Raw genomic sequence first — 14034 nt, 5'->3', positions numbered from 1 at the left:
CTTTCTGTCATCCATTTTGGGCACCACAATGCTAGCAGGCTGCTCTAAAGAATAACCTCTTCCTGCCCTGCTACCACCCCCATATTCCTAACTTAACATTTAGATATTTTTACAACATATATTCAGTTTGAAAGATAATACCGATACCTTGTTTTATATGAACCTTTACACACCAGGACCCTGGCAAGGGACTGACTTCATTGGGATACTTTATAGCTTAATATATCTTAATGATTTATATCTCATTTTGTCTCAGCATTTATGCTAATAAATTTAACAGATTCCCCAGTACCACTGGATCCTCCGTTTTCTTCAGGAGGTCAAAGTGAGAGGAAAATAAAGCATCGTGCTACTAAAGAAGGAAAAAATCGACTCGACCAATTTAAAACACAAATAAAATTACAACAAATAAAATCTCTGATTACAGTGAAGCTGGAGCAACAGTTGAAAACAGTTCCTAGATTCAGATAGATTTCTGTAATTAAGCTGTTTCTCAAAGGTAGAATCACAGAAGTGAAAATATTTAGCAAGCTAATTTACTGAGGAATATTTTGGTCCTACATAATTAAATTCAACACTGAGGAAAAACTGACAACTATTAAACTGAGTGCAGTCGGGAGGGGGAAAGGGAAAAAGATAAAATCCAGTCTACAAAATATGTTCCATTATCGTTTATAGGTTTAAAAACAAACAAAAAAAATACTTGGAAAGAGCTTTCTAAGATGGAAAGATTTTAAAATTGTGTGGGGATTTTTTTTTTTTTTTACAGGTGCAGAACAAGTTGGGTTTTTTTTTTTTCCTCCCGGTTTTTTTCTTTTTCCCATTTTTTTCCTCCTGTTGTTTGCAAAGTTGAATCTGGGGTCAGGAGTTCTAATTGTAACCTCAGACTGGAATTCCAGATGGTGCGCTCAGGACTGGAAGCAACTCTCAGTTCATCAATTTCATGGGCCTACGTATCTGCTCTGGCCACGGCCCGGCCTCCATCCCCACTGTGGCATTAATGCAGAACAAATTGAGACATATCCTCTATATAATTAGTTCCAGAATTTAAAAAGATTTACGGTATAATAATAGAGGCAGCGCTGCGGAATCCTTTCATTGGGGACTTTCTGGGAGCTCAGGGACCATTTCGCGGTGGCATCAGAACAGACGGGTAACCCTGGCGGTTCCAAGGCACTGCGAGCTGGGGGAAGGGGGCGGAATTTTGCACTGAGCACCTGGCGGCGCGCGCCGGTTCTGGGCCCCCAGACGGGGTCTGAGAATCGAGTTTGAAATGTTGATGAGGGATTGGTCAAACGATCGAGTTAACTTTCAAATTAACCGAGGAAGCGGGGTGGAGAGGTAGGGGGTGAGGGAGGGTGGACTACAACGAAAGTCCCTCTCTTATTTTGTTATCATTACTATTATTATTATTATTATTATTATTATTAAATTTAAAGACGTGTAGGTGGGATTTCTACCGCCAGAACGGGGTTGGAAAGCCGCCTACCCGCCTGCCCAGCGGCTGGGAATAGGATAGGCAGGCTCCTAAGAGTTGAAGTCCGCTGGGAGGAGGGGGCAGCGGTCAGGCTGCCGGAGCTGCCCGTTGAGCTGCGGGCGCTGGCCCCTGCGCCAGGCACCAAAGGAGCCCGTGTTCCTCCCGGCGCGGGCAGGCGACCCCAGCCCTTGACAGATCGCAGCGCTTTGGTGTGTTTATTCAGTTGTCGGCAGCCGCGGGGTGACTCCCAGAACGAAGCCGGGGAGTATGCGCTGGCCCTTGAGGCGGCGGCTGCAGGGCCCAGCTCAGGGCTGGGTCTCCTGCAGTTGACAGCGCCGGGGTCAAAGAGAAGAGTTTATAGTTCCTCACCGCCCCCTCCCACTCAGTCGCGATTTTTTTGATCTTGCAATAATTAAGTACCTTTTAGGCCAGGATGCGCTTTTACTAATGTACCCAAGGCACACGGGCTTCCGGCGTCTGTCTCTGTCTCTGTCCCTCGCACTCTCTTCTCCATTCCATTAGCTTTAGAGAGGCAGAGCGGGTTGTGGCGGGTGAAGCCCCTAGCTGGACGTTAAGAGACGGGGGTCTCCGCTTGGCTTTGCCACCGACTTGCTAAGAGTCCGTGAGCAATAGTGTCAAAAACCTGCAACGTTTATTGTGTACAGAGGCTATCGCGATCCTCCAGTCTAATCCTCACGACCCCGTGAGGTAAGCGCTAGCATCGCATTAACTCATTTGACCAATTAGGAAACTGAGGCTCAGAGGGGCTCGTTGAGGAAACCATGTAGAGTTGCACAGCTGTTGGTCACCTGGTAGAGCCGATATTCCAGTCTCTGGCTACCAATCCCTTGCTCTTAACCACTGCACGCTACGGCCGTCTTTCCTCCCTGCCTGGGCCTCAGTTTCCTTCTCTGTTGAACTGAATTTCTTTCCCTGCTAATCAGTGAGGCAAGCAAGATCCTCCGCGCCACAGGGTTTCAGCGCTGACGGCGGTGGGAAGGTGGGTGAGAGAAGGGAGCAGCCAGGTGTCCGCAGCCCTCGTTTCCCTGGAACTTTGGGCGGCCTCGACCTACAGGAGGTGCGACAGAGCGTCCACCTGCCTTCCTTCCTGCCAGCCAGATTGTCTACCCCTCCGCCCAGCTTAGGGCGCGGAGGGCGGCGTGGCGGGCACCGCCGCCTGGGTAACCGCGGAACTCCCACAGAGAATTTGAACCACGCGAGAGAAGTGACGAGCGTAGGGCTCCCTGAGCTACCACAGTAGTTCATCGGTTCACCAGCGTTGGCCCAGGAGCGCCTGGGCTCTCGGGCATGGGGCTGGGCAGGGGGCGTTCAGAGACCTCCTCCAAGGTGAGGCCCTCGGGTTGCGGGCAGCTTCGGTGGAGCAGCACTTAATTCTTGGCCTGGCGGGTTGCAGGGAACACCTCTTTGGACTACGAGGTCGAGCCAGGAAGCACCCAAGGGTTGAGATGGGGATCGCTCCAGAATTTGCTCGACTCCCCTTTCCTCTCACCCCCTCCACCTGGGCAAAAACTTTTTTTTTTTTTAACGAAAAGGCAAAGTTAAGCGCCTTTGCCCAGTGTGTAATTCAAAACCTCAAAAGCTCTCATTTAAGATATCCTCTTCCAAATACACCCTCCTCCCCCCAAAAAAAAACTTGCAAAGAAGAATAGAAGAGAAACAATCTCGACCTTTCCGTTTGGAAATGGAACCCTCTGGCTTTTCATAAAGGGGCTCGCCTTCCCTCGTAGCACTTGAGCGAGTCTTAGTTACAGAAAAACGACTTGGAAGTAGAAATAAAAGTGGAGGGTTGAGACAGGGGTCTGAGCCGTTCTAAGGGCAACTTGGCCTGAGCAGTTTTGTCTCATAGGGATTTTCTCCAACAAAAAGACCAAAGGTGCACGCCTTCTGCTTAGTCCAGGGGCCCCGCTGCAGATTGAGAGATGGGGCCTGAGGGAGAGAAGTGGGCGACCCACAGAGAGTGTAGAGGGGAGAAGGAGATGCCCTCCAGACCCTCTTCATTTCTAAAAAACAAACAAACAAAACCCAAACAAACAAAACGAGTGGAGACGAAGCAAAGTCAGGCACTAAAGTAGAGCAGAGAGGTGTCCACGACAGCAAAGGTAGACTGGGGAGTAGGAGGGGATTGTTTGTTCCTGACCCTTGTCCTTACCGTCTCTAGCGCCTCCAGGACTAGCGACCCCAAGAGGAGGGAATTGCGCTTAGCTTGTCCTGAGCCTGCACACCCTTTCGAGTTAGCTGCGGGAACTCACCGCTGCCTTGTTTACTCAGTGGAAATTAACTAAAACCAAAGCGTAAGAAATGGAGAGTGAATCAAAGCTTTTAAAACGCTGACTTTGTAAAACTGCAACTACCTCGACTGTTGCTTCACTGGCTTGGCTGGAAAGCTGCGGGCCCCATCCCGGGCCAGCCTGGTGTAAGAGGTCTGGCAACCGGCCGCTTCCTGCCGGGAGCTAGTGGCGGTCCTAGGCTGCGCCGTCGCCGCTGCCTCCTGGCCGTCTTGGGCGTTTACATGCTCCCTGAAACGCACTCTAGTTCGGGTTCCCGGCGCTTCTCCTTGCCTAGAGTCAGTTTCCCGATAGATGCTATTATGGGGGAAAAAATAACAAAACAAAACAACCACCTGTTCTGAGGCGCTAGGCTTCCAGAGTGACTAGGTGGAAGGAGGAGTCGGCTTTGGCGATGCCAGGCGCTCGGAGGTGCCAACGGTAGCTCCTTGGATCTTGGGCCTCTGGAGGCTCTCCTCTATCCGCCTAACTGGCTCGTGCCTCCCAATCAGAATGGTACTCCCAACCGTGGATGCAAGAGGAGCTCCGCGAACGCGGCTCCAGGAGCCAACTTCCCCCCAGGGGTTTTGTATCCAAACCCTGCCCACCCTCCAAAGTGCACGCTAGTATTCTCCGGCAGGAATATAAACAGGCTCTGGGCGCTTCCCTGAGTTTTATTACCTCCCAAACTAGCCACTGTTTTCCCCGCTTCATCGTAGAAGAGTTAGGTGCTCCATACTAGAAATGGAAATTAAGTGCCGCTGTTACCGATTTTAGGTAGGCAGTAACCTCACCAAGCAACCAATTACTAGAAGATCGAAATACGCCCTATTTCTCACAACTGATGCAGTCCCTCCAGATCACCCAAGTTCATCTTGAATCTGGCCTCTGGAACAACAAGGGGATCCCGTGAACCCCTCTCCAGTGATCCCTAAATTTTGGCCACCACTCCACCCCACTGGCTCTGGGAGCAAACGCGGGACTCGCACGCGCAAAGCAAGAGAATCTGCCTCTTTGGAGTCCGGGAAAGTTCTCTGCGCTTTCCTTAAGTCCCCGCCCTCCTAAAGTCCCCCTCAACTCCTCCCTCCAACCCGCCCTCTCAGATTGACAACCCTATCCCTACCCCCATCACACACGGAAGCAGAGGGGACATTCACTGCTCACCTGGAGAGACTAGCCAGTGGCCCGAGGCTCCCACACTCGCGATGGCCGAGAAGGGGAGGCGGGGGCATGGTTGCGTCCCACAGGCCAGCTAAGAGCGGTGGCTGATAGAGAGAGGGGTGTCTCCGAGAGAGACCCTCCTTCAGGCCCGCCCCCTACCCCCACTGCGAGGGCGCCCCGGAGGAGCGGTGCGCGCTGCCTGGACCGGCTTGGGCTGCAGTGTGAATGGAGCCGCGGAGACTCCTGGCTCCTCCTCCCACACCGCCGGCCCCTCTTATTTGAGCTTTGGGAAGCGGGGGCATCCAGGCAGCTGAGGTAGGGAGTTCAAGGCAGCGTCCATACCCGGGGGTTCTCCGCAACCCGACCGCGGGTCCGCTCCCCCCTCCACCCCTTTTCCCGCCCGCCCTCCCACTCATTCACCCACCCAGAGCCGGGACTGCAGCCGGGGCCCCGTCGCCTCCTCGCCGCGATCCTGGACTTCCTCCTGGCGCAGAAGTCGGCGTCCACGTGTGCTCCGGAGCCGGCATCTTCGCACACAGCCCGCTCCGGGCCTGGGCGTTTTCGGCAGCCCTAGCAGCTGGGGATCCAGGGCCCGGGTGGCATCTGGACCAAGTGAGGCGCGGCTGAGTCGAGCAGCGAGCGTCTGCCAGACCAGAGGAACCGCGGGGCGTCCAGGACTGAGTTGCAGCAAATGGGCTCCGACGTGCGGGACCTGAACGCGCTGCTGCCGGCGGTACCCTCGTTGGGTGGCGGCGGCGGCTGCGCCCTGCCTGTGAGTGGCGCTACGCAGTGGGCACCCGTGCTGGACTTTGCGCCCCCGGGAGCCTCGGCTTACGGTTCGTTGGCCGGTCCCGCGCCGCCGCCGGCTCCGCCGCCACCCCCGCCGCCGCCGCCGCCTCATTCCTTCATCAAACAGGAGCCGAGCTGGGGTGGCGCGGAGCCGCACGAGGAGCAGTGCCTGAGCGCCTTCACCGTCCACTTCTCGGGCCAGTTCACGGGCACAGCTGGAGCCTGTCGCTACGGACCCTTCGGTCCTCCTCCGCCCAGCCAGACATCCTCCAGCCAGGCCAGGATGTTCCCAAATGCGCCCTACCTGCCCAGCTGCCTCGAGAGCCAGCCGGCTATTCGCAACCAGGGTAAGTGGGCCGGGGAGCGCCCCCTACATGCGGGGCGGTGGCGACGGGGCTGTCGCCGCGCGGGGCACTCCCCTGTCCAACCTCTTTCCTAACCCCGACTCTTACCCGGCTGCCCCCCCAAGGGCTGTGAGGGTAGCGGAAGCAGCAGCTGGGGGAGAGGAGGCCTGGGAGAGGGAGTACATGCTGGCATGAGCTCCTGACATCCTGGGGGATCGGACTGTTCGCTTGAGCCGGGAGGTCATCTGGGGTCCCTCCAATCCCTAACGATTCCGGGACTGCGAGTCCCAGCGACAGCGGGAAGGGGGAACCGGCGCATTTTCTAGCTCTGCCTCGGAAGGGGTTTTGTCGCTCAAGACATTACCAAACCGTCGCCAGGCATTGGACTTTTTATTTTAGACATTTAGACTGGATTCTGAGTGAGACCAGCGCAGGGTGAGTAACCAAAAGGTCCAGGAGCCGCTCTCACCCTTAATACAGTGTCGGTGTCGGTACGCGTTAGACGCACGATGGGTTTCAATGGAGTACTAGAATGAGTATGTGAACAGGCTAGCGACTAATCAGTGGCTTTCCTGGAACCACGTAGTGTCCACGTAGGGCTCCCGTGTATGGTAGTATGGAAGCCGTTCTCTTCTTGGTTCCAGGTCAAGAGGTGGCCACGCAGGCTCCAGGGCTGGAAGACAACCCTGTTTGTCCTATTCCAAGCTGTGCGGGACCGGGTCCTGCTATAGGCAATGAAATGAGGCCCGAGAGTCAGGGACCTCTTCATCGTTGAAGCCAGAGCTCAGCTGGGGAAAGATTTTTTTGCACAGGGTTAGAACAAGAACAGGTTTATTTGCCTTGTTCAGTCTTTGTACGTGGAGAGACCCAGCCGGCAGTTTTCTCATCCTGCGCTGACGCTCGCACACCTCTTTATCAGGGACCAGTGCGGATCCAACCAGGCTGAGCTCTTGTAATTTGATTTCTGAAATTATTCTAATTGGACTTTCGCACCGTTGAGAACCTAAACCAATTCGAGTCGATTTGCTATTTTAGGAAATACTTCACAAACGCAATGGCGGATGCTTTTCCTGGAGCAAAACTTTGCGCGGGCCTAGCGACGGGGATGTTTTTGAAATGCGTGGGATGGGAGAGGCAGAATGTGTACTGTTTACAAGGGATGCCGGGGCTCCCACAGCGCCGGCGCCGAAGAAGGGCTCTGTTTCTCCTGCGGTCGCACTCGCTTTCTGATCGCGCATCTTCACAAGCGGTCTGCCCCTACCTTAGGCCAGCCAGGAGCTGCTGGCCCACCAGAAGCCCTGGCAAAGCGAAACTGCCCTCCTCACTTCGTCAGGGGATCTGGGATCCGTGTCCCGTGGAGGAATCTTAAGCCGACCCACGGGGTCCCTCCACTGTAAATTTAATTCGTGTTTCAGACTCAAGGGGTGTTGGAACAGCTCAGTGTCCATCGCGAGACAGGTGTTCACTGTGCCACCTCTGAATTAGCAGGCGGGTGTTACCTTTGGCAAATCTCCAGGTCTCGGTTTCCCTATCTTTAAGAAGGAAGCTGAAATGGGCAACTTGGAGATTGGATCTGGCCTGAAGTTCTGTGCCACGGATACAGAAGTCTAGACTTTCTCTTTGATTCGGGTTCTAAATACAGAAGGCAGAGCAGCCCACTTAAACTTAACTAAGCGGTCTGGCCAAGAATGGCAGGCAGGTGTGTGCTGTGAGTGAGTCTCTGTGTGGATGTGTGCTATGTGGAGAGGTCTGAAAGCCATTTGATTGAAGTTCTCCCACTGCAAAATACAACCGTGCCATTATTTATTTGAGTCGATCAAGGTACTGTGAGGATTTTGGTACCTGGGCTCTGTCGCTTTTGGGGGGCCCCTGTATCCGACCTTCTATAGGAAGGTCTGGCACCCCAGATCCCATTAACCCAGCTTGGAGTGGAGAAACCGACTGTGGACTTTACAGTCAAAAGGCACTACCCTTAAGGGGAAAATCTCAATTTCTCTCTTGCAAATAGGCCTGGCAGCCAAAGAGAAAACGGTTTGGGAGCTGCGAACCAGGACTAGCAGGTGAAAGATCTCCTTCCTTCCCACCCTGGGGAAAAGCCCAGTGAAGGGCTGGTCCCAGACATTCCACAGCCTGCGAGCCGGGTTCTGTTTGCAGGCTTAGGGTTCTCTTGCTATGAAAATGTAAATGGGTGAGCAGCCCAGCCCTTGAGGCTCACTCAGCAGCTGGGAGCTGGAGTGGGAGGATATCAGAAGCTGCCACAAAGTGAGAGACCTCTCGTACACCTAATCCCTTAGAACCTAGATTTTCTCTATCTTGATTTTGGCAACCAGGGTGGGCCCTGCGGCCTGGGTTTATTCTCGTGATTCTCGGAGGTTTTGCAGGAACTCAGGGCCTGGTTGGAGCTTTGGGCTGGGGAAGCAAGGGCATCATCATCTTCTCCTGAAAGTGTGGGAATGGTACCCTCTCACCTCATGCATCCAATCTTGTTTGTTCCTTCCTCCTATTTCTTAGGTATTTTTTTTCCTATTTCTTAAAGACATTTATAACTGGTGTCTTAATCTTACTTCTAAGAATTAATTGAGCAAACATTTTTTGAGCACTTATTCTGTGCCAGGCACTGGGGATTGAATAGTAAGACGATGTGCCTCAACCTGTGCAAGAAACTCACAGACTGACATTGGAGGAGACCTTTATTTTTGGATAAGGAAATCTAGGTTCTAAGAGATTAGATGAGCAAGAAGTCTCTCAGTTTGTGGCAGAGCTGGGACTCAAACCCAGACCATTATTGGCTATTTCAGCCTTTTCCAGGGATCTTGGCCCACTGTTGAGATGGATTTCCTCTGCCTGGCTGGATGGGTGCTGAAACTGAGTTGGTGTGGGAGAATTGGGAGTTTGTCAAGGCAGAAGTAGGGCGAGGACTTAGGTAGCCCAAGATTAAGTTCTGGGGGATTTGGGAGTGAAAAAAAGAAAAGATGGCCAGTCTCATTCATACAGGCCTCGCCGGCATGCAGAATTCTAGCTCAGGAAGCTGCCTTAGCATCACCCGTTACCCTAGGGTCATATGGAGAACCAGCTTAGCCCGAAGGCCAAGGGCGCCTCCCTTGGGTTTCAAAGGAGAGGGTATTTCTTTGCTGGACAGATTTCCCCGTATTCTACAGCTGAGGAGTCATCAGCATCAGCCTTCTAACCACCTTCCTGACTGAGCCTGCTGTCCGCCGCACCCTTCAGCTATGCGAGACCTGGCCCCAGGCGGTTCCTGGGCTCCTCAGCTGTCCCAGGCGGGGGAGGGAGGCGCAGAGCGAGTCTTGCCGCTCTGCGCGGTCAAGGTTGCACTCCCTTCCCGGCCGAGACTAAGCGTGGGAAAGGCTCTACCTTGGACGCTGGAGCCTCTTTCTCTAAGGCCTGTACAAGGAGCCTTTGAACACGCTGCCCCTTTCTGCCGGCAGCTGTCCCTCTCCCGCCCTCCGCCCCCGCGCTCTCCACGCCAGGCCCAGCGCAAAGCCTTGGGACAGTGAGCTCTAATCAGTCCTGCGTCCGATAAGCTTCTAATTAAAAGAGCCCTCCCTACTCGCTGCCGGAGCTTTCACCACTGCCCCTCCCGGAGGACCGGGAAGGGCTGGAAGCCGGCCCCTGCCCACCGATGTTTACGTATCCTGTCCGGAAAGGGGTTTGGGGAGCTCTCGCTGGGCGTGAAGGCGACGCTGCAGCCCACAACCCGTGACCCTGGCCGCGCCTCAGAGGACAGCACAGTGTTCGGGGCCCCTGCCCACTCATCAGCTCAGGAATGGAGAAGGGTTCGTCTAGAGGCAATTTCTTTGTTGCTTCTGTTTCTCCTCTTTGTTTTAAAAGAAATATCCTTTCAAAATTCGGCCTTCCTTCTGCAAAATTAGGTGCCCCGAGCCAAATTTCGTTTGCAAGCTGATCGGTCGGTAGGCCTCTAACAGGGCCTGGCCTCCCTCCTAAAAAGGAAGTGCCTGGAAGCCCAAGTGTGCTCACCCACGCCTGACAGCTAACCGGGGCGTGGGTTATCTTTGCCCACTTAGCAGGCTAGAAATGGAGGCCACTGAGGTCATGCAAATTAAAAAAGCTGGGGGCTTCTTAAATTGTCAACCTGTGGTGCCAATCTGTGCATGAGACTTGGCCCGCCCTGGACAATCTGGTAATTAAGACCTGCCCCAACCCTCACTCCCACTCTGACACACCACATTCCCGGGAATGGGCTCTGAAGCTCAGTTTCTGTTTTGGGGGTTGTTTCGAAGATGAGGGTGACTGGCCTCCATTCTCTGTCCATCCTAAGTCTTCTGAGAGGCTGTTGCAGAGGGATCATGCCTGGGGCAGTAATGGTGGTGCTGGTGGGATGGAGACCTTTTGACACCCCTTTCCCAAGAATCCAGTGGGGTTTGGAGACCCAGTGCAGTAGCTGGGTGTACGATTGGCACGCAGAGGAACTGGAACCAGCTGGGTGGTCGTGCAGGGAGCTGACGTGAGTGTCTGGGCCAGTCTCTTCCCGAGTCGACCTGGACCTCAGGCCAGAGACTCTGGAGATAGAAGGAGGGGATCCTACCATTGGGTTCAGGGCTCCAGGACAGATATTTATCTTAGCAGGAGGATCTTTTCCCATTGGCAGCAACAGTTTTCCAGAAGCTGGTGGGGTGTATGTTTAAAACAAATAGTAATTATAGAAAGACACTAGTTGTTCGACCAAGACCACATTTTTTTTTTCACCTTCAGAGAGTTGGGGAAGAACAGGCGTGGTATTGCCTTTGGTGTCTTGGCAGGGTAACTGAGGCAGAGGACCTGTGCATTGCCATGGAGATTGAGGTACAGCGTCAGGCACACTCTAAAACAAACAGGCTTCCCGTCCTGGGGCAGAGGGAAGTCAGCCCTGGCAGTGGGGGTCAGCGCCGACCCGCTGGGCCCCAGGTGGGTGGTAGAGAGGAAGGAGGAGGACGAATGGTCCTGGCCTGTGGGTCCAACTAGAAGGGTCCCTTGTTTTTCCTCTCACCAACTTTTCATGGTGTTGGGTCGCTCAGCCTGAGGCAGATGACATTACTCAGTAATTACTCTCCCCATTTAAAGCTCATGCCGTTTAACTGGCTCCGAGTAATTAATGAAAGTTGGTGCGCGGGCCCCTGATTTACGGCTCCGAGTCAGCGCGGGGTCAGCTGAGCGGATTCATTTCTCTCGCCTGTGCCGCCCTCCGTGAGAGCCGTGGTGTTTGGCTTTTGGGGGGGAACGACTTTCTACACCGAGCGGTCGGCGGTTTTCACACTTGCGGGAGGCTCAGTACGGAAGCGTCAGACTCAGTGCAAGGCAAGGGCGTAAATAAATTGGGAAAAGGCAAGAAGGTCAGGGCTTCACTTGGGACGAGGTCACACACTTCGGGGGGCTTGGGTCCAGCTTCCCGCCGAAAGCCCTGGAGGCCGGCGGGGCGGAGATCCTGATGGAGCGCGCGGCGCTGCCCCGCGCGGCTTCTGGCTCGGACCCACCGTCCCTGTCCGCCTGTTGACGCTGTGCCGCTTCTCTCCGCCGCGCCCGCAGGATACAGCACAGTCACCTTCGACGGGACTCCCAGCTACGGCCACACGCCCTCGCACCACGCGGCGCAGTTCCCTAACCACTCCTTCAAGCACGAGGACCCCATGGGCCAGCAGGGCTCGCTGGGTAAGCAGGCGGCAATGATGTGGGGTCCTTCTCCTCGTTCATGCGACCTCCCCCACCCCTCAATTTCCAACCTACAGCAAATTGGGGAAGGGAAGAGAGGACGTCCAAAGGGGTTTTGAGAAATAATAAGCCCGATCTTACCCAATTTAAAAGAAGATCCCCTCCCCGCCCCAAGTATGTTAGTGACAGCTCTTGCTCAACCAAATCTGCGAAAGTCCGAAGGGTCATGTAGGTGTACTAGCCAGAGACTGGTAAGGGAATGTAAAGTGAGCAGCTTAGCGCTTTACCATCTGGACACCCTCTCTCTGCGCGCCCAGCATCCAGGCCCCATCGTCCCCAGCTTAGCCTCCGAGCCCAGCTCAGGATGCTCTCTGACCCCCAGCCCCTCCCCCCCCCCCCCCCCCCCCCGCTCACTCTGCTCTCTCCCCGGTTGCCTGCAGGCGAGCAGCAGTACTCCGTGCCGCCCCCAGTCTACGGCTGCCACACCCCCACCGACAGCTGCACGGGCAGCCAGGCCCTGCTGCTCAGGACGCCCTACAGCAGGTAGGAAGATGCTCGACCCTGCCGGGGGCGCGCGAACGTCCGACGCGGGGCAGCCTGGACTTCGGGCGTGCAGGGCTGGGGAGGCAGAGGATGCCTTCAGTCCACTCGGCTACTTAGAGCAAATTGATGCTGATCTCGAGGCTCTAATTTGAAAGAAGCAGATTTTTTTCGTCTCCATGTTCTTATTTTGAATATAAACGAGAGTAATCACTATTTAGAGCTGAAGAAGAAAGCCGCGCTTTGAGAAGTGATTTTTTAAAGGGCTCTTTGCTGGGGCGGGGAGGGGCGGGGGACGTTAGCATCCTCAGGACCAAAGATTAAACACTCCCACGCTGTTCTCTCACCCTTCAAACCCCTTCTCGCCTACTTGCCACCCTGCCACACTTCTCTGGGACTACTTCGAGGTTGCGTACCCTCCGGCAACAGGCTTCTCCCCGCCCCTGTCCTCCAAGCCCCTGGTGCGGCAGCGCTCTGTGGGAGTCGTTCGCAGCGCGGAACTACGCGCCTATGGCCGGACCCCGGACTCTGTGTGGGGCTGTAGTGGGTCACAGAAGTGTCCTGAGCCCGCCCTTTTTCCTGTTCCCAGGAGGCGGAAGACAGCTTCTTTTTCTTCGAAGTTTTTTTTCCTGACCTCTGTTGCCTTCTCTCGGCTCTCACTCCACCTTCCACCTACTCTCCCCCAAATTTATTCTTCAACTTTGGGTGAACTTGGCCGGCATCCCGCGTCTCTGATAGGGTTGCCTAGTAACTGGTGCACACACCGGCCAGCGCCAGGCGGAGAGGTGGGGCGGGGGTAGGGAAGTGGCTGCTCGAGGCTTTAGAGGCCGGGGATTGGGCGCGCATTACCTCATATCCCACCCCTACCCCCACCCTGATGCTGCGGGGAGCCTGATACTGACTGCCCCCAAACTCATCTCCATCCTCCCTCCCCTCCGCCCCAGGAGCCGGGGCTGACGTCAAGGGAAGGAGGTAGTGAGGTAATGAAGGAAGGAAAAGCTCCAGCCCTGGGAGATTGGGTGGGAGTAATGGCCGCGCCTGGGGAGCCTCCAGTCCCACAGGTGGAGGAGGGGAAGGAGTCCTCGCTCTGGAGCTCACGGTGGCGCATCCCAAAGTCCTGACGTGCTTATGAAATTGAGCTTGGGACTGGTCTGATTCTCCTGTCCAGTGGAGGTCCGGGGTCGAGCCCCCTTCTACTGCGTCTGAGGCGCCCAGACTTTGGAAACCTTTCCTATTGATAGGAAAATCCAGCATATCTTTGCCTTTTCTTTCCTTTGTTCCTTCTTTCGTTCGTTCAAGAGGGGACAAAGAAATGCACGCAGGTTGCACAGTTAGAGGTAGAATGGTCACATCTCATCCCCCTGCTTTTCTCCCTCTCTAGCTCGGGCCTAGTCCTGTTCTCTGACACCACGGGCCCAGTGTTTCCGTCCCAAGATGGCCATCTCTGTGTCTTCCCTTGGCCAGCTCACCGGGATTCTGAATACAGAATCCCAACCATTTTCTGTTGTGATTCTCCTCCCCTAGCAAAACTGGGTGGAGAGGCCATTGCTATCTTTCCTGAGGAGTTGCTCCTGCCCATTGCCAGAGTGATATTGCTGTTATTCTAGTAGAAATCGGGGGTACAGTTGGAATGGTTCCCCACGGGATGACCTTGGCCTACTCCTCCCTCCTTGGCCCCTGTTTAGTACCTCAACCTAGGCTAAGATGCCCAAGTAAGTGCCGTTTAGATGAGCCAGGATCCCTCCTGCTGGTTGAGAACTGAGGAGAGGCCCCT

General features: G+C 54.8%; 1 protein-coding gene and 1 long non-coding RNA gene across 9 annotated transcripts in view; one reads left to right on the top strand and one right to left on the bottom strand.

Annotated features, from left to right (window-relative positions):
* LOC107512014 overlaps positions 1-4983 on the bottom strand; it is a 42295-nt gene extending 37312 nt beyond the window's left edge. Inside the window, exon 1 of the long non-coding RNA XR_001597187.2 lies at positions 4927-4983. This is a non-coding gene — a long non-coding RNA (uncharacterized LOC107512014). The remainder of the gene's footprint in view (positions 1-4926) is intronic.
* WT1 (WT1 transcription factor) overlaps positions 4959-14034 on the top strand; it is a 48658-nt gene continuing 39582 nt past the window's right edge. For 2 of the 8 annotated variants that reach the window (XM_016147078.2, XM_016147076.2), the window contains exons 1-3: positions 5344-6059; positions 11598-11720; positions 12161-12263. In XM_016147078.2, the coding sequence (XP_016002564.1) occupies positions 5615-6059; positions 11598-11720; positions 12161-12263 (671 nt within the window). In that variant the 5' untranslated portion in view covers positions 5344-5614. The other 6 variants (XM_016147081.2, XM_016147080.2, XM_016147077.2 and 3 more) reach the window with 5 other exon arrangements.

This window comes from Rousettus aegyptiacus, unplaced genomic scaffold (genome assembly GCF_014176215.1).
Source record: "Rousettus aegyptiacus isolate mRouAeg1 unplaced genomic scaffold, mRouAeg1.p scaffold_m13_p_5, whole genome shotgun sequence".
NCBI lineage: Eukaryota > Metazoa > Chordata > Mammalia > Chiroptera > Pteropodidae > Rousettus > Rousettus aegyptiacus.
This window is presented reverse-complemented; position numbering and strand designations above follow the sequence as displayed.